The 26,474-nt window shown below is 41.3% G+C and overlaps 2 protein-coding genes across 6 annotated transcripts in view; both read left to right on the top strand.

Annotated features, from left to right (window-relative positions):
* The window catches only part of nubp1 (nucleotide binding protein 1 (MinD homolog, E. coli)), a 28,877-nt gene extending 9,975 nt beyond the window's left edge, over window positions 1–18,902 (top strand). The window contains exons 4-11 of the mRNA XM_076266161.1: window positions 2,345–2,413; window positions 2,950–2,982; window positions 3,375–3,465; window positions 7,694–7,848; window positions 12,695–12,805; window positions 14,133–14,235; window positions 15,696–15,779; window positions 18,245–18,902. Coding sequence (XP_076122276.1) covers window positions 2,345–2,413; window positions 2,950–2,982; window positions 3,375–3,465; window positions 7,694–7,848; window positions 12,695–12,805; window positions 14,133–14,235; window positions 15,696–15,779; window positions 18,245–18,309 — 711 coding nt within the window. The 3' untranslated portion in view covers window positions 18,310–18,902. The remainder of the gene's footprint in view (window positions 1–2,344; window positions 2,414–2,949; window positions 2,983–3,374; window positions 3,466–7,693; window positions 7,849–12,694; window positions 12,806–14,132; window positions 14,236–15,695; window positions 15,780–18,244) is intronic.
* Window positions 18,903–21,110: 2,208 nt separating this feature from the next.
* The window catches only part of ciita (class II, major histocompatibility complex, transactivator), a 25,905-nt gene continuing 20,541 nt past the window's right edge, over window positions 21,111–26,474 (top strand). The window contains exons 1-4 of one of the 5 annotated variants that reach the window (XM_076266154.1): window positions 21,111–21,640; window positions 24,349–24,399; window positions 24,505–24,546; window positions 24,667–24,762. In XM_076266154.1, coding sequence (XP_076122269.1) covers window positions 21,307–21,640; window positions 24,349–24,399; window positions 24,505–24,546; window positions 24,667–24,762 — 523 coding nt within the window. In that variant the 5' untranslated portion in view covers window positions 21,111–21,306. Of the gene's footprint in view, window positions 21,641–23,013; window positions 23,058–23,114; window positions 23,766–24,348; window positions 24,400–24,504; window positions 24,547–24,666; window positions 24,763–26,474 lie in introns of those variants that run through there. The other 4 variants (XM_076266153.1, XM_076266155.1, XM_076266157.1 and 1 more) reach the window with 4 other exon arrangements.

The following is a 26,474-nucleotide window of genomic DNA, read 5'->3' as shown; positions in this document are numbered from 1 at the left end:
GAGAAAGTGGCGTGACTGTTTTTTATTTGTGTTTTTGTCTCATTTCTGCACTCAAAGAACAATACAGGAAGTGAGATTCAGACTCAATCTGGGGGAGGAAAATACAACAATCAGATCCAGAGCCTCCGCCCTTCCTCTTGGTTTTCTGAGTTTATCATTTGGTTGTGGATCACTTAGCAAGCATCAGGCTCTCTCTCCAGATTCAGAAGCATGGAGATGGAGGAGAGGGGTGTGGTGAAAAGGGAAGTCATCTGGTTTTCTCATTCTTCCTATTCCTCTCCATCTCTCTTCATCTCTGTATCCATTTCTCTCATTCTCTCCATCTCTCTCTCTCCATCTCTATCCATTTCTCTCTCCCTCTCTCTCTCTTTCTCTGTAACCATTTCACTCTCCATCTCTCTCTCTCCATCTCTGTATCCATTTCTCTCATTCTCTCCATCTCTATCCATTTCTCTCTCCCTCTCTCTTTCTCTGTAACCATTTCTCTCTCCATCTCTGTATCCATTTCTCTCCATCTCTGTATCCATTTTTCTCTCCCTCTCTCTTTCTTTGTAACCATTTCTCTCTCTCTCTCTCTCTCTCTCTCTCTCTCTCTCTCTCTCTGTGTCTCTCTCCTGGGCTGAGGTGTGTTGTGTGGAGTAGGAGGCGCTTGGGCTCGAGGCCGCCTCTGGTGTGTGATGTCCTTAACATCTGCTGGAGAGCCCAGTGTCCCAGTGTCATCTGAAAGGCACGCTCCACACTCCAGCACCGCTGAGAGGCAGGAAGGGAGGGATAGAAAGAGTATGAGAGAGAGAGAGGGAAAGAGAGGGAGAGAACAGAGGGATGCATATAAAGAGGTTGGAGAGGGGAGAGAAAAGAGAAGAGTCGCTCCCTTCTGCGGGTCTGTTCTGATGACACTACCAGGTGTGTGTGTGTGTGTGTGTTTATGTCAGTTTGTATGTATGTGTGTGTGTGTGTTTGTTAGTGCTTGCTAGTATCATGTTTTCCTGCAGCAATCTGAAAAAGCATCATTCAAACTCTGTGTGTGTTTATTAGAAAGCAAATCATTCATCATAGTAAAGTAATTGATGTAAAAAAGGACTTTACCCAGGGCTTATGTCCAGTATGTGCATAACACACACACACACACACACACACACACACACACACACACACACATACACACACATACACAAAGTGCCAGCTGGTCTGCCTCTCCTCACTCTCGCAGTGAAGGGCGTCCACAACTTTTCATCCCAGTCTGCGTCTCTCTGGAAGGCTGGGACAGTGGAGCTGACCCTCTCACGTCTTTGCACATAATTAAGCCGTCACCTTAAGCCTTTACACTCTCTCTCACCCCTCTCTCTGTCTTTCCCACTCTCCCTTGTGACTGAGCATTATTATTTGGACATCATACTGATTTAACTGAGTGAGAGAGTGATAATGGTTGAGTAAAGGAGTTTTAGACCCCCCCCCCCATCTCTCCCTCTCTTTCTCTCTCTCTCTCCCCCTTCCTTCCGCCCCTCCTTTCTGCCCTGAGAAGTAAAGCAATCATGGGGTCATCTTCTCTGGTCCCCGTGAGAGCTCTCTGGCCTTTGGCTGGCCATGGCTTGGCTGCTCCACGGCCTTTTGACACATTCCGTCTGCCGTACAGCACCTGCTGCTGTCTCACAGCCTTGCAGCCTCCCTACCCTCCTTTCCCTTCTTCCCCCTTTCTTTCTCTCTCTTTCCCTCCTTCCCCCTCTCTTTCTTTCGCTCTCCTTCTTTCTTTCTTCCTCTCTATCGATCTCTCCCTCTCCCTCTTCCATTCTCCCTCCTCTCTCTATCTCCCTCTCCTTTTCCCCCCTCCCTCTCTCTTTCTCTCCCCTGCTCCCCCCCCCCCCCCTTATCTCTTTCTTGTCACCTTTCGCTCCCTGTCGGAGTGTATTCTGAAAACTGTTGGATAAATAGTATGGTAGTGGTGAGTGAAAAGTAGCTTCTGTTTTAGGGAGTCGTGCTGTTCTTCATGGTGAGAGGGTCACTGTAAAAGCTAAAGTTTTATGTTGCAGAAGCACTGAGTAGAGCATCATCCTCACACTGGAGCTCTGGCCTGAATGCAAAGGCTGACTGCAGATTCTGCAGAGGGCTGTCTGCGCTACTGTTTGTGTGTGTGTGTGTGTGTGTGTGTGGGTGGTGGGGGGGGGGGGGGGCGGTATGCCTCAGACTCCTTGACAGTTCTGCAGTGTCTTTTGATTTCCAGTGTCCTGCTGTCTGGTGAATGGCTCCCCACTGCCACCTTGTGGTGCAATATGGTAATCCCATATTTGTTTCCATATTGCAAGTAATTTCTCTCTTTCTTTCTCTCTCTCTCTCTCATATATCTCAGGTTGCTCTGCTGGATGTGGACATCTGTGGTCCCTCCATTCCAAGGATGATGGGTGTGGAAGGAGAACAGGTACATCCGGCTCCTACACCTTATGTCATCTGTTTCTGTGTTAGCTAATGCTATGTTTTGCTAGTCTTCTGGAGTCCCTGAACTCTATCTGTGCTTCTTAAGACAGGTTTTGAGAACATCTTCCTCACCAATTATATGCTGTCAATTTCGTATGGCTTAACGTATAATAGCGATGTTAATCTAAAGGGGCATGTTGAGAGGTTGTTATGTCCTTCCCAATCCTCCATTTGTTTTATTTTACTTCTAATAAATAATAAACTCCTTTATAACTCAAATATGCTGGATAGAAAATGTTCTGGAAGTACAAAAATGTGTTTTTGTGCAAATATGCTCGGAATCATGGTTTCATCATTGTTCAGAACAACAAAAGCTAGACTGTACCGTCTACATAATCTTGACCGTTAACGTTTTTTACGTATTACAAACTGACTTGCAGTGGCTGCAACCTGTCTGTCTGTCTGTCTTTTTCTGTGCAGACATTTAAAGGTGCTGGTTTGGAATGAGCTCATACAGTATGTTGTGTGTTTGCTGTATAGGTTCACCAGAGTGGTTCTGGGTGGTCCCCTGTGGTAAGTTCAGGCAGACAGGAAGATGGTGTTTGCATGCTTGTGTTGCTATTGTGGAGGTGGAAAGCTTTTGTGGTTAGTCATAATGTATTGTGTTACTCACATTTACATTTAGTCATTTAGTCTGTCGCTTTTATCCAAAGTGACTTAACAACAATCAAGGTACAATATAGGTACAGTGCCACTAGCATATTGTTAGTGCAGCAAGAAGTACTACTCACATACAAGAGAATGACTTTAAACTGTGTAGTAGGGGCTCAGTGATTGGGAGGGTAAGTAAGCAAGTAAATTTAATTTATAAAGCACATTTAAACACAGCATAAACTGACCTAAGTGCTGTACAGGGAGCCTCCTGGCTCGTGTTGGTGACTGTGTCTCTCTGTCGCCTCCTGCAGTACGTGGAGGATAACCTGGCCGTCATGTCCATCGGCTTCCTGCTGAGCAGCCCGGATGATGCGGTCATCTGGAGGGGGCCCAAAAAAAACGGTCTGTAGTTTCACCTCTGGCCACTGGAATTCCCACAATCTGTTGTCCGACTCCCCCCGCCAGCTGCTTATCTGTTCATCTTTTTCACTTTTCCGTTGTGTTTGTTTGTTATCTCCTTTTGAATTGCTTTTATTTTGCCTCTTTTTGAGTAGACATAGAGAGAGGGCAATAGTTAGTAAAGACTTCTCTCAGGGCATATAAAACAAAATAGGAGGGGACAAGTGCATGCATAATTGTATAAAGAGTTGACACCTCAGAATGTATGAATTTTGTGTGAGTTGTGATGGCTGAAATATTCATATAAAGGTCTTCCATGCAGTATTAGTGGCCAGCACCCCAATCAAAGTCACCTGGCTTCATAGTACCAGCCTGGATTAATGTAATAGATAGTAAAAGAAAGGTTAATGTGCAATCATATGTGGATGCGCTCACTGCACATGTCAACACTCGTGGAAGGCCTATTACCGTGGTGACAGAGAAGTAAACAGAAGGCAAAACTTCAGTCATGCCGTTTCCAGCAATGCAGTTGGAATTACAGGAAAACGCGGGACAGCTGCCATATCAGCATCACGAACTAAACCCATACATTTGAATAGAGGACTCTGAGTGCTGTGCCTCCTCATTATAGAGTCTCTGGTGAAAGTCCCACCATGTATTGCTTCTACCTTCTATTTAACTGATTGAAGAGTTGTGCTAATTAGAATCAGTTGAATGGAACATATACTGTTCTTGGTAGGACTTTTACTTCATAATGTTTTTTTTCTACCTCTGATATTAATGATAAGCTAGTGACTGATGCTAGTGTCGGTGGTGATTAAGCCTGTGTGTGGGTGTGTGGTTAACATCACTGTGTGTGAAGAAGGTGCTGTTAGTATAGGGCTTTGAGGCTGTGACTGGATTTAGACACGGCTAGTATCACATCCCTATTATTGCTCTCTGCACATGAACAGTACTTTTTTTCACTTGTTTACCCTCACATCTCAGCAGCTCAGTTCAGTTCCGTTCAGTTTATTATTTGTCCCAAAAGGGCAAGTTGTGTGCAGCAGGAATACATCACATGAAAAACAAACAACACAAACCACACAACAATTAACAAAATAAAAGCAGCGTCTTCAGCCTGAGAAGAAATAGTTGCAGAGTTGTGTTGGAGTGATAGTAATAAGAGAACTACAACAAATAAAAACGATAAATAATTATAATAATAAAGCTGCACGGCCATATAAGTCGAGCTGCAAAATTCTTGAAGAAATATAGCGTTGCATGCAAAGCCATCACATTTATGTACCACATTTGCATGTTGTTATGGTCTAGAGGAGACCGTTAAGACTACTGAAAGACTACTCGTTAAGACTGCTCGTTAAGACTACTGAAGCATGCAGTGACAGTTTTTACTGAATTTGTTTCTAAATATCTAAATATTGTTTTAACAAGACCGAAGAACTATTGCAGTGCCCGTTCAAACATTCCTGAAGAAAACCCGTAGCTCAATTACATGCCAGGTATGCCTGCTTTGAAAATAGGATGATAGAGAAACATCATTCCTGCTAAGCATTCAATAATGTATACTGAATATCATAATATATTAGCCTATAATTAATGTGGCCTCTCATAAGCAACATGTGTAATAAATGTAGGCATGGCTGCATGTGACATTTCTACAGATCAGAATGACATAAGCCTAACAACTGTTTTGAGTTGAGGCTAAATGTATTAAGCTTACTGAATAACTTCCTAATGCTATTCGAAGCGTCAGTTTATTGCACATACTTTTATTTTGAGTGGTCACTACATAGCCTACCCGTGTTTGATGGCGTGATAAGTGACGTCGCTCAGTCTGCAACTTGTTGTCTAACGTTAGCTATGTGGCATTAGCCTATCGCTCGTTTCAATTTGGGACCTTGCAGTCAGAATTGCCGTTTGTTTAGTCAAAGTCTCATGTCCAAAGTAGCCTGGGCTATTCGAAGCGTCAGTTTATTGCACATACTTTTATTTTGAGTGGTCACTACACTACATACCCGTGTTTGTTGGCGTGTTGTTGCAAAATCCGCGTAATCATTTTATGCAAGCAAACTGCATACAGGGAGTCTTTATTGTTGAGGTCAGACATGATAATCATCTTGCATCTTAACCCACAAGCGGTTCCCGAGTAATCCGTTTTTTAAATTGCGACTGACTATCATCAAAGTGAGACCTAGCTAGCAACTGTCAGTACACGATCCATGGGGTGGAGCTCCCCTGAAACTGGTCCCCTTGGAAACAGTGCAGTGCAGCGATAAACGTCCTACGTAAATAAGCATATTTTGAAATATGCATTCAAAAATCTTCAAAATCGAGAGTGCACACCTTTGTGCCACGCGCGAGCCACATACGCAATCTTAGGTCAGTCTGACAAACGGTCAGCGAGATATGCGTGACACACACACAGACGCTTCTTGCTTTATAGATAGATAGATAATAATAATAATATACGTAAGCTTTATTTGTATAGCACCTTTCATACACAGAATGCAGCTAAAATTGCTCTACATAAACTCCCCTTAGCTGTTCTAAAATCAGTGTAACCTACGGACTCGTGTGCCTTATTGCTTTTCTAAAATGGATACTACATATATCTGCCAAGATTTAATAAAATAAAGGCACAGCAATGAGAAATGTTATGATTTATTCATGAAATACATTTCCTCTATCTGAATGGTTGCCAAGCAACGTCAAGACGCTACTTTAACTTTTGTATCGAGTTATGGTAGCGCAGTAATATAGAACGAAATGTGGTGAAGGTGTATGTTTGTGCTGGATTTTACAACGGCATCGAACGTGATTCAGCCAATCATAATCAAGCACCGGAACTATCCGTTTTAGAATAGTGTCAGTGGTGAAGAAAACATTGCATTTGTGTGCTTTGTCAAAACATAAGGAATTCAATAATGAAGCCATATGCCATTAGCTTGAATAATGGAAAGCTCATTTTGGTGAACTGTTTTTTTGAGATCTTATGGGTCATGAGGGCATCATGAGCTCCAGACGAGCAACGTTAGTACAGCAGAAAACTCCATATGCACTATAATTTATTTCCTGCCCGTAGCTGGTTGGTTTGAGCATGCCTTGGTTTCCTGGAAACTTGATGCTACATCTGTTCCGTCATCGTGTGAATCAGATCAGATTAACCTTGATTGTCTCCGAATGCAGACATTTGTTTTGGGTAGTCGAGAGGGAAGGAGAATGCAGTCGATTCACCAGACAAATTACAGACTACAGTTTCATACCTTCACACTGGTACAGTGAACATGAATACACTATGTACACTACACTATGCAGCAAGATAGAAAAAAAGCCACAACTCCTCACAAAACTGCCTCACTAGTCAAAGTAAGATCAGACATTTTGACGGTACACTGACTTATAAAAAGGAGAATCAGATCTCTGGCAAAATACCAATGCATGCCAGCACCATCTGGCATTGCACTATGCAACTTTGCAGGGTCATTTTTCACTTTTCGACACACCAGGTGACCCTTTAGTGTCATTTCTCAATATGTAAGTAGGGCTTAAGTGTTTAAGCACCGTGCCTGAATTCAGGCGTGAGCTGGTATGCTTAACATTTGAAAACAATGAGACCGCAATGAGACAGACTACAGCAGTGTTTCCCAACCTTTTTACCTTGAAGCCCCCATTGCCTGTGTCTAAGACAAGCCAGGCCCCCCTACCCAAACTCCTACCCGCATACACACACAAAAAGAATAAAGTGATTAATTACTTTAGTTCAGAGGTCAGAGGTAATAAATAGCTACATGAATTTAAATGTGGAACAAAATGTTTTAATTTGGATTATACAGAATTTTTATTATCCAATTGGGGTGTTATTGGGATTTTATACATTTAATGTGCACAAATATAATTTTGGTAACCTTACAACCTCAGCCCTGGCAACATTGTGCGGACCCCCTGCAATCTCTGGCGACCCCTAGTAGGATCCGCGGACCCCAGGTTAGGAACCACTGGTATATATGACGTCCTCATAAATGTCTGATAACTTTAGGCACAGACATTTTTATTGCTTTAAGCCCTGTGTAAGGCAGTCCGATAGACTTTCAAGGAACCCTGCATGCACGTTGAAACGTGATGATGTGAGAGGTGTACTTGGCACGTTGAAAATAGATGGCATGGGCTAAATGCCCATTCTTACATGGCGTTGCTCTGGCTTTAACTGCCGAGCTTATTTTCTCTGCAGGGATGATCAAGCAGTTTCTGCGGGACGTGGACTGGGGGGACCTGGACTTCCTGATAGTGGACACGCCCCCAGGCACTTCGGATGAGCACCTGTCCATCGTTCAGTACCTCGGGGCAGCACGCATAGACGGAGCGGTCATCATAACCACGCCACAGGTGAAACACACACACACACGCACATGCTGGTGAGCTTTCTTGATCAGGGTAGAGGTGTTGAGGGTCCATGAGTGGTCCTAAGAGATGTGGATACCCAGAAACTTGAAGCTGGTGACATGCTCACACCTCAGTCCCATTGATAAGGATTGGGGTGTGTGTGTGCTAGCTTTTGACTCAAGTCCACAATGAACTCTTTGGTGTTCTTGGTGGTTAAGAGCCAGGTTGTTGTCGGTGCACTATGATGTTAGGTGCTGGACCTCCTCCCTGTAGGCCGTCTCATCGTTGTTGCTGATGAGACTTGTCACCGTAGTGTCGTCTGTAAACTTGACAATGGTGTTAGAGCCATGTACAGGTGTGCAGTCGTAGGTGAAGAGGGAGTCCAGGAGAGGGCTCAGCACACAGCCCTGTGGTACGCCAGTGTTCAGGGTGAGGGTTGAGGAGGTGAGGTTATCTAACTTAACAGACTGCGGTCTGTTGGGAGTCCGTGTGGGAGTCATGGGTGGCCTGAGAGGCAAACACTCTCCAGTCAGCCTTTTCAAAACACTGTTTAAGTGCCGAGTCAGTCCTTCTGGCCAAGCTTTGACTGTCCTCACTGTGGGTTTCACACGTTTGATGAGTGCTGAGTACTTGGGCAGTAGAAACAATAGCTGCTTTCAGACACGTCCTCCACAGCGGAGCTTTCTCAAATGGAGGCCCGACCCAGGTGATTCCGATATGATGCTGACGTTATGCAGTCATATGTGTGAACGACACCGACGCACCTGAACAAAATCTCTGTGTGGTTGAACAGGTTGAACGTGGTTGAACACACACATGAACAGAATCTCCGCATGGTATTTGCTTCGTTCAGACACGAGCTCATTTACATAATGTCTGTCAGAAATACTAGGGGGGGGGGGGGGTAGTGTAAGATCCGGCTAAGTTAGGAATTCCAAATAGCTGGTTATGTTCAGATATACGGTCCAACCGATTGACAGCCGCAGAACATTCAGACTTATACCTAGGTCTGAAAGCAGCTAATGAGACGTAATCAGAGTGTCCTAGGTGGGGGAGGTGTATGGCTTTGTGTAGTCATGTTAGTGTAGACATGGTCCAATTTCTTGTCTCTGGTGGGGCAGGATACATTTTGATGGAATTTAGGCAGTAAGTTCGAGTGGTTGAAGTCCGTAACAATGTAGGCTGCCACGGGATGTGGAGTTTGTTGTTTACCGATAGCAGAATGCAGTTCTTTCTAGAGACCGACCGATTTGGGTTTTTCTAAAGCCGATGCCGATACCGATTTTTAGCAGTCGGAGTCAGCCGATGGCCGATGTGACCTGCCGATTTTTTGGGCCGATATGCTATCGTATTATCCTTAATTGGCATGCTAAAAATCATACTAGTAAGAGGAGGCACAACACTTGATTTATTGAAAATTGAACATTAAAAAATCAACATATGAATTAAATATAAAATAAATAAATACCAACTCCGAGTCTTAAATATTCAATATATAATCAACATAAAAATTTATGTATGACTTCTTGCAGTCTGTTAGTCTATTAATTATTCATTTTAATATATTTAACAGAGTGCAAGAAGACTTCCATGATGTGACAACTTCAGATAGTTACTTCAAAACGGCAAAATACATGTTCAGGTTATACAGTTTCACTGTGGAACTTTCATGCCTTACCACAGACCTAGGTTTCAACAATATAAAACTCCGTCTCCCAGCATGCTGTGCAGGAAACCGGAAATAGGAACTAGAGAACATCCGTTTGATACTTCTCAAATTCGCAATCAAATCAAGCATTTATACATCTCGAAAACAAATTGACACGGGATGACAATGTTTTAAAACGTTCACTTGTTATTTGTGCGTACTTTTGGTTAACATTTCACTTAGATTGTCCGTTACTTAAGTTTAGATCGTAACATAGCAGTCACCAGCGTTGAGGGCGGTGGCTTGCATAGTCGGTGACACAGGAATATTAATATCATCATAATCATCATCATATCATCAATATCATATTAATATCATCATAACCATGCCACAGATGAAACCTTGCGTGCAAACACACATGCACATACCACACACACACCACAGCAAGGGCGTAGGTTTGGGCTCAGCTTTGGTGGGTGTGTGATCATTCACATCAGTTGCGATCCTACACTTTGATGATCCTCTACACACACACATAGAACGTGATGGCTTATGGCTTGGAATTCATATTTGTTATATATTTTGTTAATAATTTATAGTATTTTGATGGGGGGGGGGGGGGGGGGGGTGGTATTGTACTGACCACCCACAAACTACCCCCTAAAGCAGAACATGATACTAATTAGCTGTTGGGTTAGCGCACAGCAAGGCCTTTTCTTAACCCAGGGAGGCGCCACCATCATTCTAGGAAATCCTGTCATCTCTGCAATACAAAGGGTCAAAGGGCAGGTAACACACATTGATGGTGGAGTAGTCCTATTACCTAATTTGGTTACCGGCTCTAGCTTGGAAAAGGAGCCGGTTGGAAACCGGGAAGGGTTCAAATTCTACATTAAGTTCACAGGAACTTCTTAACATACACCTGTGGGATCTATATAAGCAGTAACAGGTCAACAGTAAGTTGATCCATGGACCAATCTTCAGATGCAGTCCAGCTTGCAAATAAAGCTGCCAGTCTTCAGTATTTTCAGCTTCTTCAAGTTTCTCTGTATTTGAATCAGTTTTTCTACAAAAATACAAATACCCCACAACTGCAGGGGGAGCGCAATACTCTAGCAAAAAAGCTTAACATGCATTGGATACCTTTAACATGGGAAATTAACTCTCAGCCCCTGAGTTACTGCAGATATTTGAACTTCCGTGTTGGCGACATTGTTTGGTATTGAATGTCGCTTGTTAAGCACAAACACACACACACACTCACACACACAAATGCAAAGAAAAAAGGAAATTTAAGTACCATGAATAAATTAAGTGTAAAGGGAGTGTTGTTGTCTCAGACTTTAATTATACTCTGGTCTGTTCTGTCTCTGTTATACTGGTGCCTGTATCCCTAGATGTTGACCGTTTGGGTGGGAATGGGATCGTGTGCCAGATTTGATATGGTGAAGTTGGTTAATGTGCAACACTGCCAACTCTCTTCCCTAGGACATTTTTAACTGATCTAGGATTGCTTCAAAGGCTATTGATGTTAGATTAATATTTAAGTGAATCAAGCCTATGCAGAGTGTGGCTGATGGGCAAGAAGGGGAATACAGAACTGGTCGACCTGTTGCAAGTCTGTTTGTTGCGAGCAAGTTTGGATTAAAGTGCTAAATACCAGCAAACTTTAATTTTAACACCTACATAATAATCACAGGATGCATAAAACCATTAATGTCTATGTCTAGAAGCATGTGTACAAAAGCAAACATTTAGCTGACAGTGCTGCAATCAGACATACTGTAATTCTTGTGTTGTTTCACACAGCCCCAACACACACACACACACACACACGAAATAAAACCAGCCCTGAATGAGGAAGCATTCAGAGAGAGAGAGAAATGTGGAATATTTCATGTTGCTGATGCATGATTGCATTGTTAATTGATTAATTAATGTATTAATTAAGTAATTGATTAATTAATATAATTCACAGAGCATGCATAATCTCAGCTATGTCAAGTCAAATAAATAACAATGGAACAAGGTCAAACTAAAATATTCCCCAGGTCATTAACTCAACAGATGGCCAACTCCCATTCGAGAGGAAGAAAACATTCTCTTTTCCCCCCCCCCCTCTCTCTTCACCCCCTGATAGCGTGGTCGTCGTGCCCGGACAGAATGTTATTGCTAGGAACTATGCAAAACTTGTACGCTTGGCAAGCCACTTAAGTGAAGCATGAAATGTTGACGAATACTAGGGGGAAGTGAGGCCTCAGACACTTTCACTTCCCTATGATCGCTGACGACAGCAATAAGTCCATCAAAAGTCACTTTTATTTATAACGCACACTTAAAAACAACAGGTCCAGATCCAGAATGCTTTGATGGATTAACATTATCAGTTTGTGCATGACTGAAAGGAAGAACGACTATGAAGTAAGAGGAAACACAACAATACAAGCACAAAACCAAATGAGAGTTAACAGATAGAAAACAAAAACATTGCATCCAAAGTAAAATGAAGGTAAAATGAATGAATGATGAATAAAAGGTATAATATTCTAGACATGCATAATACAGATCAAAGCAGAGAATCATGAAATTTAATAGAAGGGGGTTGGGGGCTTGACAGAAAGCATGGGGCAACTTCAGACTGTACTGAATAACAGGTATGGAACTGAAGCTTTCAGTTTGCGGAACGTATGTTGCAACAATCAGGTTCCACTTTAATCAGTGGAACTGGCTACACCAAATGTGATCGCTACGCATACATTCGGAAAAGAATTGTACGGTTCACGAGCACAACAGTTAAATTATGTGCCTGGTGTAGCCTTCCTGTAAGAGGAAAAATGTGGGTCTTTTAAGTTGTCATCTCATGAACTGGCCTGTACTAGACTCCTCCAGTTTTATAAGAAATAAGTCCCCTCTATGTACTGAACCACCTACCAGACCTAGCTCAGATAATAATTAGGTAATCTGTAAATCAAGTGATTAGAAAATTGGTTAATAGATTAAGCAGAACAATTGTGGCACTAGTGTTTGGTTCATATGTCAAAACAGCCGCCATTTCCCATATTAAAGTTGTTTAGATCTACAGTAGCTGTTAATTAACAAGGTATAGCTACTCTTCATGTCTTTCTCTCTCTCTCTCTCTCTCTCTTTCCCCTCACACACTTGCCCAACTCCCTCCCTCTCCTCCATCCTGGACTCACACAGGAAGTCTCTCTTCAGGATGTGAGGAAGGAGATCGGCTTCTGTCAGAAGGTCAAGCTGCCCATTATCGGCGTGGTTGAGAACATGAGCGGGTTTGTGTGCCCCAAGTGCAAGGTAAGCCCAACTGACCCACCCCATTGTTGCTACTACCTGCTCAGGTCAGCCATTCAGAATTATGGACGACACACACACACACCCTCCGCCACACCCTCTGTGGTACCACCAGTGGGCCTGTTCAGAGATGGTATCTCCCACCCCATTCATTTGGTCTGAGAAAACCCGGAAGTTCTCAATAGCATTTAATTGGCGGGGAGGAAATGCTATGAAATTCGGCGTTATGATAAATAACTGAACATTTATATTAAGCACATCCCTACACCGTTACATACACCCGGCATTGGGAACCAGGATTCAAAGAATTTTGGCATCACGCCGACTAGATGAATGTTACCCAAAAGACAAGGGACTGGGCTGGTCCTGAGCCTGTATCCTTCCCAGATCCTTCCCGGAATTCTTCTGCTGCTAGATAAAACTTCTGGCTGGCTGTGACTTTTCCCTCACGTCACAGTCATGTCTAGGGGTGTGCCTGCTGCTGCTGCTAACGTTTGAACGCAAAGTTCACAGTGATCATAAAACAGATATATCAAGTCTTTGTTTGGATCTAGAGTACTTGTTTGGGGCAGGTTATTCAGTAAAAAACAGCAAGTAAGTTTTTGGCAAGGTTTGGCTGGAATGCACCAGCATGAAAGATAGCATCTGTTTTTCCATGCTGTCTGTGCCTCTTGGGCGGGATGAATAGAATAATTAAAGGATGGTAGGAAGGAAGCGGGGAAAATAATTGTGTGCAACAGACTACAATGCCAACGTGCTTGGAGAGCTAGTTACTAATGTGATATTGGGCTGTCTATTAAATCCCTGCTAGTGCGCCTTATCTAAGCTAGGCCGAGCTTGTGACACTATCTGAATGTTTCACAGATGTTTCCTACTGACCTTTGATAGTATCAACACATTCATTTGCATTCATTATTTTTCTCCACAAAATTCGGGAATGTGTGTATTACAGAGATCAAAAGTGAAGAAGTCATTTTTTCAACTGTGATCATACCCTTTCCAGCCCTTCATATATCCACACAGTAGAATGGGATGGAATGTAGTTGATGGGTATTTAATCAACTTTCTATGCTCTGTATGTTTCACAATAAATTTACTTTAAATTTGTGACCCTGGTGCTAATAAAAGGCAAATAATAATACAGAGTTAAGACCTTTTTTTATTATTATTATTATTTTTTTGATTGGCTTTAAACTGAAATGTACATGTCTCTCTCTCTCGCTCGCTCGCTCTCTCTCTCTCTCTCTCTCTCTCTCTCTCTCTCTCTCTCTCTCTCTCTCTCTCTCTCTCTCTCTCTCTCTCTCTCTCTCTTTCTCTCTTTCTCTCTCAGAACACTTCCCAGATCTTCCCTCCAACCACAGGTGGAGCTGAGAGGATGTGCGAAGAGCTGAAACTCCCTCTTCTGGGAAAAGTGCCCCTGGACCCCCGAATAGGTACTGAGCGCTGAGTGAGAGGACAATAGTTAAGAGTGACAAAATAATCGGGATTTGTATTTTCACAAGAGTCACAACCCATTGATTTTTTTTAGCTTTCAAAAAGCAAAAAGTCTTCAACTCCTGATGTCACCTTTCAAAGTACTTTCTAAATGTGCATTGGAAATTGTGGGTCCCAAAGCCAGACCAGTTACGAACCACTGCTTTAGAGTCACCAAAAATACCTGAAAATACTTAAAATTACTTTAAAGTCTATAATGTTGGTTTGGCTTTTCATTGATTTACTCATCTACACAAAAATGTAATTGAAATATTTTTAAAATACATTCATAGCAAAATGAATGCATGCAATTCATTTCGGTTAATTAATCGCAGAGTATGCAATTAATTAGATTTATTTTTTAATCGGTTGATGGCTCTAGTTACCCTGGAAATTCAAAGTTTTCACAGGAGCACAATTTGAATTTGCTCAGCTAGTCACTCTGGCAATGAGTAATGATGCTCATTACTTATTCCCTTGTAGCGAGGTGCACCAATCACATCGGTGGATCTGATATACACCAGGCTAGAGGCGAGGTAAACAGATGGCGACAGTGCTGCAACGTCAAAGTCCGGAATCAGTTAGTAAACATTGGTTGCAATGTTATCCAATTGCGTCGACGTCCGGAAGCAGTCAGTGCCGGTAAACATTGGTCCTAGTGTTATCCAATTGCGATGAAGTCCGGAATCAGTCAGTAAACATTGCTCTTAGTGTTATCCAGTTGCATGCAGTGAGATTTTCAAATGCATGCTTGGTGCCGCCCCACGAGTTGGGCCATTACTTTAGTCAGACCCTAGCCAGACCCTAGTCTTTCTAGATTTCCCGGGTCTGTATTTCCAGGCTAAGCCCTGGTATAAACTGCTCTGAACTGCTCTGAATTTACTTACCAACTGACTTTCACTTTCCCTTTAACTCAATGCAAAATATTGCAAATATCTTGTCAGGATCAAACATGCTGCCATGGCTCATATGCCACCTCATATCCTATCCAACCTCTCAAGTGACACCCACTTTGTTCAGTGATCTGGCTATGGTTTGGGCTGGGGCAGGACTGTTAATACAGAATTGTGCCTAACCTTTTTAGATAGGTCATAAATGGTTTCCAATAGCCACCTCTATTGTTTTAAAACAAAAAAAAACATGAACAACATGGAGCCATGGAGTTATCTGAACATTCAGTGACTTTTTTTTCATATACTTTTTTAAGGTTGCTTCTGTTTTGGCCTTCTCTGTGTTCTGTGTTTTAGTTCTTGTTTATCAGGTGCAGTGTTTCCTCATTCGTTCGATCATGCGGATTTTCAAACCACAGTGAAACCGGTTTTTAATCTTCGATTAAACAAAAAAAAACAGATTTACTTCCTCTTCGGTCCGTCCAAGGCATACATAAACGTACCATATTTTTCTCTCCGTGTCTTTCAAGGGAGAAGTTGTGATGAGGGGAAATCGTTCCTCGGTCAAGTGCCAGACTCTCCTGCAGCCATCGCTTATGGGAACATAGTACAGAGTAAGTCCAGCACCCATCGGTCCATATTACCCTGCCTCATTTAAAAAAATAGGTCAGGCCAAGGCCTGGGAAATTAGGAGCAAAATAAACGTAAATCGCCTGTCAGGTTTATAATTAAGTAGTTCAGTAGTAGTTTCAATGAGATTATGTAACTCTCATTCCACCGATAGTGCTGCCCTGTTGTGAAAGGTGTGTTTACATACCAAACCCTATCAAGCTTGTCTGCACTACCGGTTTGGTTACTCTTTGATAGCAGGCCTATTTTATATGGTTCCCTCTGGCACCTGTTCTAGCCAGGTCATTGTCTGTTTTGCCAGGACAGTGCTGCAGATTATTGCATGTCTGAAAGTACAGACTAGAGTCCACTCTAGATGTTCAGCTAGGAGTCTCAGTGCAATCAGGCAGAAGGAAGAAGAGTAGTGGCACACTGTAAAGGAGTATTTGTCCGAGCAGGTGGAGAGAAGACTCAGGTGGAAATCCAAGTGCCAATAACAACTTTTTTTTTTATTATTATTTACTGGTAGGCTACCTGCAGGTTTAAGTGACAAACAAATACCAAACAAAAACTGGACAAACAGAAAACAAAGATAGGACAATGCCCATGCTTCTAGGCCCCTGTTATAGCAATAGTACTTACGTCCTCTCTCGTCAGAGACGCATCCAGTGTTTCCCAGAGAATTGAATTCCATTTGTGGTGGTTGGTTTGCAGAATTAACTTGAATGCAACAGTTTTTAACAAATTAGCACAGTGTGGTTATGATGCTAACCAGATTTAAGCACAATTTAGTACAACCTGGAAAATCATTGTGTGGTGGTCAATGTTGATATTGTGGTGGGCCGCCACAAATAAGTTAATGTATGGGAAACACTGGCATCCCTTTACTAAAGCAACTCCAGGCATTAAATAGCACTGGTCACAACCAAATTACGGTCACAATTCAATTAACATCTTGAAACGATATTTCACCTCTTAGAAACCCTTGCGCAGCACAATACTCAGAAGCTTTCTTGTGCATTAACAAAATACTGCGTTTCCAAAAGTAAACAATGAACAAAGAAAAGTTTGCCACAAACACCCCTGCGCTAATGAGCGCTTCCCTACGGGAGCATGCCCCGAACATTGAATAAGGTCTCGCCGTCTGCAAACCGGCTTGCCCCCTGTACACGGAAGGCCGCCATGAAGCCTGGTGAGAAGATTCGCTAGTACAGCATTAACATGCAATCACAAATTTAAGAACTTTTCTTAAGATGTTATGTGCATGCTTGCAACCCCCTAAACTGCGTTGATGTTGCGCTATGCAAACAGATACCTTTTAGCGCTTTTACCGATAAACGAATCTTCCACCCCTAATTCCCTTCACCACGCATTCAAGCATTCAGCCCTTCGTACATACATACATTCATCCACATGATATTGGGCTAGTACAAACTACATTGTCCATAATCATGCCAATCATCCCCCCAGATCATATTAATTTAAAATGGCCCGTTTTGTTTAAATATTCAGTCTTATTGTCCATACCGCGTCGGGAGATTTGTCAGTTCAAGTGACAGCCGCACTGCGCTCTGTCATACAGACCAGGCTGCAGGTCTTATTTGTTTATCAATTATTAAATGTGGCATCATCAGAAAGGTATCAGATAAAGAAAACAAGTATAGTATATAAGTATATCTTTTTGGCTTTTTGCCTTTATTGACAGGACAGAAGGGGAGAGAGAGAAGGGGTAGGATCGAGAAATCACGCGGGTCAGACTCAAACCTGGGTCCCTGTGGGCACTTGGGCCCGTATGTGGTACAGGCCCTGTAGCCAGTTGCGCCACAGTGCCCCCCAGATAGAGAAAATACTGATACTGGAATAATATGAAATGTTGTTGACTAGACGTGCACATAACCAGATGACCGTGTAGACCAGTCTTTTTATTTGGGTCATTCCACGTCAGTTCAACCAGGGCCCACGCACTTAGATCTCAAAAAATGTTTTGAGTAATTTTCAGTAATTTTACAGTGTGTCTCCTGGGTAACAGGTACACCTGGTAATTTTTTCAGAATTTTTTGAGACCTAAGTGCGTGGGCCCTGGTTGAATTGACGTGGAATGACCCATTTCTTTCTGTAGTGCAGTCTTTTTATTTCTTTCTGTAGTGCAGTCTTTTTATTTATTTCTGTGCTGTCTGATCGTCTGTTTCGTTCTTATCTGCGTTCCATTGCATACATTGATACATAAGCCGCAGCATCTCAGATTATAAGAAACATTTGGTCAGTGGGTGTCTGTGGTCAGAGGAAGCCTCTATTCCTCTTTTCACTCCTGGGAATACAGAAGTGGTGGAATGATGGTGTTGGCAGTGCATTAAGAAATAGAGTTCCTTAGAACTTAGAACTATCTGCCAAAAAAAGGGCACGTCAGCTGTTATGATATGGAAAGCATCCACAACTAACCAATTAATTCCTTCTATTTGTTCTCTTGCAGAGATCAAGGACTATTGCGCTTCACAGACCACATCCGGAGATGACTCTGAAATGATGTCTGACTAATTCCATATTTAACTAATATAAGTCTGCCGACAGCCACTTCAGGCACTCCCTGAGGAATGGCTAGGATGCACTATTACAGAGAGCAGTATGGAGATGTAGAGCTGTGTTGTGAATGGCTGGGATGCACTGTTAGAGAGAGGAGTATGGGTGGGGATGCGGAGCTGTGTTGTGGCTTCCCTGCCCTGTTCTGATGAAATGAGCAAGACCTTTGCTCTTTGCAAACACACAAAGTTCATAATGTGGCTGCTGCCTGTATCTACATAGACATGCTCATCAATAGGCTCTCTGCTACCTGTGATTTTATTTAAATGATTCTCCCAGAAATGTCTCTGTAGCTCCAGGAAAGCATGCAGTTTTCAAGATTAAGATTTCAGCATAATTTAGATAACCAATGTATACAATACATGATAACCAGGTAAACAAAACAAATTTGATTATAATCAAACTCATCTATAGTCTAGTTCTGAAGATGAATTCATATCACACAAATTGTATAAGGATTTTCTTTTTAAAAAGAATTTTTGTACATATATATATCTTTATTTTTTTGTCATTCTTGTCAAATTACAACAAAATAAAAATGATGTAAATAATGTGTAGTTTTGTCTTAGTTTTTGTTTATACAGAGGTTAAATACAGAAATGTTACAAAACTCCAAACCAGGTGCAAGTCTGTTTTAACACCCATTTGTACTGTATGCATCAAACTCACTGTGTGTGATAATCCCTGTGGGTATTATGTACTTGTTTAGATCCATGGTTTTGAGTAGATCATTTTATTGTGCTAAAGGGCACCTTTTATATAAGGAACTAGAGGTTACGAAGTACACAATGTAAGGAAGTAGAGGTTACGAATGTACAGCACAAAGCATTCTTGAGGTGTGAAATCCAGTCTTGCATTATGCACATGTATGGTTCAAGTGGTACCATGGAAGTTAGGCTCTCTCGGAGAAATGCTGTAATTTGAGAATACAAAAACAATGGCATTACTTTTAGTTTGCGCCTATATCAACATACAAAGTGGCATTTAAAAAAATCAATATTTTGTACAACTTCCCTTTTGTATTTTAAAACTATCAATTTCTCTATAGGTACACTTAACATACCTGAAAATGTTGCACTGTGCTGTAGGCTATTCATGAGAAGTAAGGTGGGGGGAAACCGAGATCTAGATGGATGTCAACAATGGATGCATGTTCCTCCAAATGAAAGGTCCTTCAGCCAATCAATGCCAGTCAGTTCAGATCTAGATTACATTAGATAACATTCAGCTATCTGTAACCTGACTGACCAAGTCAACATGGCCAACTGTGCCAGCTTGAGCCTGACCACCTCAATGAACTAAGCTAGGCTAACGGTGGTTGTGTCAGACTGTGAAGGCATACTGGGGTTGAGGGTGCCTGTGTTTTACTGAGCCACCCATCCATGCTGGAAGATTTACAATCTTAAAACAAATGTGTTGTTTTTAACACATCTCTATGTCAAGATATGGACAACACAGTTCTGTTGTTTCTAATATTGCTTTTGTTATTTGTTTTATGAGTGTACACGGTATGTGCTGAAAATAACACAACTTTAACTTCATATGGGATGGGCATTTTTAGACTTTTCCCCCTCAAAATGGCACTGTGCCTACTTCAGAGGCTACTGTTCCCACCTAGTTTGGCCTACCATCAAATGTTTGGTCTCTTTAGAAAGCTAAGACCTTGTAGTTTCTTAGGGAACAATAAGAATAGCTGTGGAAAGTACTGGCACAGAGGCAAGAATACTGTTTTTATATTTCTGCCGGATAACAAGCACCTCTGAACTGACCACATTTCAGACTTCTGGGTCACTTGAGATGACTTAGAAACACAACTGAGCCCTAGCACCAGGTCTTGTGAAGCTGTGTGCAAACGTAGATCAATATAGAATAAAAAATGAGTGCTTTGGACCATCATTTGCCAATGCGTTTTGTAAAATGCCATATGGAAACTCCCCATAGGACTTTTGGGTTCCCAAAATGCATACTGACAATATTACTGTGTGGCAACCTCTTGGTGTAGAAGCATAATCCTGGTCTGAAATGAAAGGTAAGTTCTTGTAGAGTATTTGGATTGTATGTCAGGGGTTCTGTTCCATAACTGGTTTAACACATCTCTATGTCCAGATAGGGACAAGGATTTGTGTTCATTTTGTGTACTTAGCTAACTGTAAAACTTATCATGTTAGCCATCTATTTGTAACCAACAAGCCCAAATCCATAGACCACCAACAAATCAGCTATGTTGGGTTTTATTCTTTGTTCCATTTGACAGTGGAAAGTGAGATGATTTGAAGTCTAATGTCTGCCAGTATAACAATTTGATTGACAGGTCACCATACACACAACCATTGCTTCTTAGTAGGTGGAATCATTAGTTGGAAATTATGCTGTTATTCATTATTTGTATTATGAAAGGAGCATCAAGATTTCAGCTTCATAATTGGGTGTGAAATCCTTTGACATATTTCATTGTATGTACAGTATTTACTATAAGCATTCACACCTGCATTAGGAAGACCTGGGATTTTGACGTGCATTGGCAAAGTTTATATGAATATTGCCTCAGAATGTCACCTCAGATTGCATAAAATTAGTTGGATAGCTCTTCCTGTTCTGGTTTTATCTACTGTGAAAAAAAAGTGAAAAAAGTGAAGTGAATCAGACTCACTGTGATTGCTATGCTGCTTGCACGTATCAGTATTTAGGCTTTTTTTTTAATTGGGAAAAGGACATGTGAAACTTCACTCCCACTGGTTAAAGGGCAAGTGGATCACAGTCTCCGGTCTGTCACTCTATGGACACATACAGCACAAGATTGGACCGAATAACTTTTTTATTTCTTGGATTTTATTTTTAAATATGAAACATTTTGATTATAAGGCGTTTTATGTGTGGTTATAATAATGTAACCTTACACTGAAGATAATTTATTTTTTACTGTGGAGCTGGTGAACCTTCAGCTGACTTCATAGCATGTATGAGGATAGTGTGAAGGTCACCTTTGACCAGGTGCTGGACCAGGTGAGATGGGTGCTGCAGGTGGCTTCACCTTGGGAGCTTCGCTCCCTGTTTCAGAAGATGTTGGAGACACAGGTCTTCCCCAATTACCACTACCTGTCACTGAGCGAGGAGGCGCACTGCCTGTCGGAGAGTGCCGGTGCCGGCGATACGGACCAGGAGGACCTTGCACGCAGAATGGCACTGCCCATGTGGCAGAGATGGGATACCTGCCAGGGGATTTTACAGTCAATGTTTATCCAGGAAGCAGACTCCAGTTTGGAATTTACCTCTACCTTGTGTGAATCAGGTGAGGTATCAGTTGGCTCTGACCTCATTTTTAGGGTTGGCGCCTGACTTCATATAAGGGCTGGATTCACATTCTTCTTTTCTTTCTGTCTTTCTTCTTGTTTCTTTGTTTTTTTTTACTTGAGGCCATTTGTTTTCTGAGCTTTCTGCTTTAGTTGGTGGAGGAATGTGTATGTGTTATCAAATTGTATCACCCAGATAAGAAATACTGTTTTCTGATTGGCTGGTAGGGGGTGTATTAATTCTGACACCTGAAGTAGATGTGGTAAAAAAAAACAATAATCACCATTCCATATCAATGTTCATTTGAATGTTGAGGGTTGAGCCTGAAAGCAGGCCAGAAACAGGCTTCACAACAATGGACTCAAGTGTATGAAGGCCGTAACATAACTGCCTTACTTTTCTTAGTAATCTGTTCATTCATTCCTGTTGTAACTTGATTGAACGAATGAAAAGGGCACATTGGCACATAACTTGGCTGGGAATTTCAGCCTTTGTCAGCCTGTCATGCACTCAAAAAGTCAGAATATTACAGATTTTAACATAGCATGTATTGCAGGTTCGTCTTTTCCAATCATATCAGCTTCCTAGATATCGGCTACGGGCAGGGGCGCTGCTTGAAAATGTGGGCCCTATGACAGACAATAAATCTGGGCCCCCCTGATAATATATAGTATTATCGGGGGCTCTCTGGGGGCCCCCTGTCAGTGCTGGGCCCTTAGAGTCCCCGCCGCTGGCCCCTGGGCAAGGACAGGAGTAGTCATACTAATGCAAGACATGTATAATATGAACACATAATAAACACACACACACTCAAACCAAAATAACGTAAATCCTCAAACTCCAAAATTAATAATAAAACAAATAAATTCAGTCTCTTGTGATGGTAGCCCGAAGTGTAGGCCTACATTAGTGTCATGAAAATATATGCCAAACATTATGGCTGCTACAGCTTTAGTACACATAACACTGTGCCAATCTTCTTATGCAGCAGTGCAATTTCCAAATGCAGTAGGCCTATCTCAAAATCACTCTAGAAACTTTTGTTTTATACAAAAGTTATATAATATAAATATTAAAAACAAAGTGGAGTGTGACCTTTTTTGATCAGAACTAGGGAGACTCAGTAGGCTAGGCTAATGATCAGTGTAGGAGTATGGTGGTGTGCACTGATTTAGGCATTTCTTGTAAGGGCTGCCATTTCCGAGTTTCAGAGTAATATAAACAGTGTTATTATGTAAGGCAAATGGCTGCTCAGACCAGGATAGCCAAGCAAAACCAAATACCTTCCCCTCAGGGTGTGGTAGGATGACATCATTACTTTCGCTGTATACAGTATATTGTTAGATGCCTTGTTACTTTCGCCTAACAGGTTTGATGATGAATCTAGACTGCTGGGTTAAGAAAAGACAAACAAGGTGATCTGTATGAAATAAAATCATTTAAAATAGAAGATTGATCTTAACTTATCTGTGCTATTTATAGTTTCACGGGAAGGACATTATCATAGAATTCAGGATTTCAGGAAGTTATCAGGAATTCAGTTCTGTATGTCCGGGGAGAGTCTGAAAGTTTTGAAAAATTTGACTTGTCGGGGTAATTGTTGAATATGTCTAGTTTCCCTTCTTGGTAGCAGACAGTAGACCTATTTTCCCAGAAAAAATATAGGAACAATTGTTGAATTCTTTTTGACTGATAAAGTTAGCACTAAAATATCTAGGCTATTAATCGCAAATCGCAACAGGCAATTTATCATATGCATTTCCCATACATCTGTTAATTTAGCCTATGGTGATGAAAGACGTTGGTGCGCTGATGTAGCCAGACGCATGCAACTATTTTGAAACTAGCCTACATGTCAAAATAACGAGCAAATAACATGAAAATGGTATTCATCCTTCATTAGTAGCTTTTGTGTATAACATTATTTTCCTCAAACATCAGTCGTCAAAGTGAAAGTGAAACCAGTCAAGCACAGAAGTCATTTGAGGACATAGGCTACCCAACGCTTTTCATTTGCGCGCTGAACGGCAAGCAAGCACAGCTAACATCAAGCTGTTGCGTAGCTTTTCACAGATGCTACTGCAAATAAAACTATTATGATATGGAGTGCAACGTCGACCAAGGTAACTTTTCTTTTAATGTGTTAGTCCTGGCGTTTGATGAGATGATTGTGACTGAAAACTTCTGCGCATTGTGTAGTCTAAAAAGGAAAATGGGGACTTAATTAACAAAATATAATTTTATTATAAGTAGGTCTATTCATCCCAGTTATCAAATTATTTGTCATGATGACGTGCGTCTAAAGTGCCTTGGAAATTAGGCTATATTTAATAATGGTAGGCAAACTGTAGGTATTACAGGGGAATACCAGCCTTGAAGCCTAATGTGCGCAGCTGCACCCTGCACCCTCTTCTGTTGATTGTTGGACACATTCGTTTTTCTTTCGCATACCATTTAAATGTAAAGCGACCTTGAGTTTCAGAAAGGCAATACTGTATATATAATTTAAACTTCGACTCCCGAAACGACTCCCTCGAGTTCCATGTGCGTTATTTTCTACAATCACCATGCTTGTTGATTTCCAATACGCCCCCCCCCCACGACCACCATCAATGTTCCGTTGTAGGCCTATCATCCGGTGACAAATGACATGTTTATTTTCGTTTTTAAATCAGAAGTTACTGACTCTAACTTGTTATGCCATAGGTAACTTTTGGGACTCTTGGAACGTGGACACAATAGAGTGTAACGTTAAAGGTTAGTCATCTTGTGACCTTGGAGATGCCTAGAAAATAAAAAGTCTATATTGTTCTTTGACACTCAAGTGGGACCTAAAAGATGTCCCCCTCTGTTCTTTTGTAGAGAACACAGACCTTCTCAATGATGAGGATGTTGATGGTTTTGGTAAGTTTACTTGGTACAAGTGAAAGTAAAACATCATGATTTATCCACACCTTTCATGTTATGTCTTTGACCTCACTGGGATTCGGCTAAGTGGCTCGTTTTGTACTTTCTTGTTTTTAGATGAGGAGAGAGCCCTCGTCTCTCTCTTCAGCAATACAGATTGCTTCCTGGAGCATGTCATCAGCGATCTAGACCATGGCACTCAAGGAGACACAGGTAGCCACATCCGCTTGCCATCAGGGAAATATAACTGGGCCATGTAGTGTTTTGTGCTGCATGTGAAGTAGAAACAGGAAGCATACCTAGGATGAATACAGACCTTGTATTAATGTGATTAGGGTGATTTAATCTCGGACCCCCTGTCTATTATCATGGCATTTTTATTTAGTGAGCCTGACTGGAGAGAACTTAATGTAAGGCTGTGGTGTCATTGTTGATTTGTTTTCTTATCATATTTTATGCAATACACACAACATCTGCTGTCCTGAAGATCAGAGCACTGTTTTCATTTCATGCACTGGGAAGCCTATTTAAGTGACAGATTAAAAAGTGTACTTGCAGCAAACACAAGAAGAGTTTGTAAACAGGCCATAATATATTTCGCATAATTTTGGGGGGCTGATTACGGATAATTATATTTTTAAAGCTTAATTTTTAACCCTGTTATTTAGCATCATAGCATAGGTTTTGAAGATAAGACACTAGTTGAATAGGGTAAATGAATGTAACCATAAATGAATGTAACCGTAATTCATCTTTTGCCATGTTTTGCTTTGTATCCTGGTAACCAGACCTCATCTAATCTATTTAGCAGGCTTAAAATACATAAACAAATTATTGAAAACAGCACCCAAAAAGGTTAGGCCTAATAGCCAATTTACCAACCTCTGTGAAGTTGGCACCCATATGATGAAAATATGAAAAGAAGTATTTTGGCTCGTTATTAAGCATTATTTAGTTGATTAGTGACATCGCTCAGCACCTTTTTCACCCAAAATGACAAAAAAATGGTTGGAATCATTTATACAAACGTGCACAAATGATGCAGTCAAAATAAACATTGTGCATCATTATTTTTTAAGTAGTTATAACATTACTTGCTTGTTAAGGCACCCTCTTAACATCCAAATGACTCCAAAATAGTTTGTGCGTGCATTGTTTGTGTAGCCAACTGTTCTATATTGTGTTCATGAAATTTGGGAACAAAATAAAAAGCTTCAGATGTTTTTGCAAGTAAGCTAACAGACCTGGGCTGTTAACCTTTCAGGAGCGACAGCTGTTTCTTTGTTTATACACATGGAGTGTGACATGTTGCGGCAAGTCATTAACACAACGCAACTGATAACGGCATGACACAACTGTCTTATAAAGGCTGACTGTAAATTATTATTCTTATAATTATTAAGTACATTTTACCTATATTCAGATAGGACAGTGAAGAGTGACAGGACAATAAACTCAGCTAGATGTTGTGAAATGAAACAACCTCCCGGAAGTAAGCTGTTAACCTCTCAGGACCGACAGCTCCAGTGGGGACTGTCATTTGAAGCACTGAGCAAAGAAGCAGCTCTCGAAATTAAATTCATACTGATGTTTTACTTAGAGCAACCAATATGACAAACCACCATGACCATGAATTTGTATATTGCCTGCACAAATTTCCATAATATCCTTTAATTATATTTTTATCATGTGGGGTGCCAACTTCACAGAGGTTGTTTACCATTCTCTACCACACTCTGGACTGACTTTATTGATCTTTGATCTTTAAAGTCAGTCCATCTTTAGTTTTTCAGCTGCTTCTTGATCAGTTTCTTCTTAATCTTAATCTTCTTAAATTGGAATGTGTCACTTTGGATAAAAGCGCCTGCTAAATGAATAAATGTTAATGATGTAATTGTAATCACTTGTCCATATAAAACATCTTT

Source organism: Alosa pseudoharengus, unplaced genomic scaffold, assembly GCF_046254945.1.
Source record: "Alosa pseudoharengus isolate Yale_2024_CS ecotype anadromous, Long Island Sound unplaced genomic scaffold, YU_APseudo_1.1 YU_APseudo_1.1_scf_4, whole genome shotgun sequence".
Lineage (NCBI taxonomy): Eukaryota > Metazoa > Chordata > Actinopteri > Clupeiformes > Clupeidae > Alosa > Alosa pseudoharengus.
The sequence above is the reverse complement of the archived record's forward strand: the minus strand, read 5'-3'. Positions and strand labels throughout refer to the sequence as shown.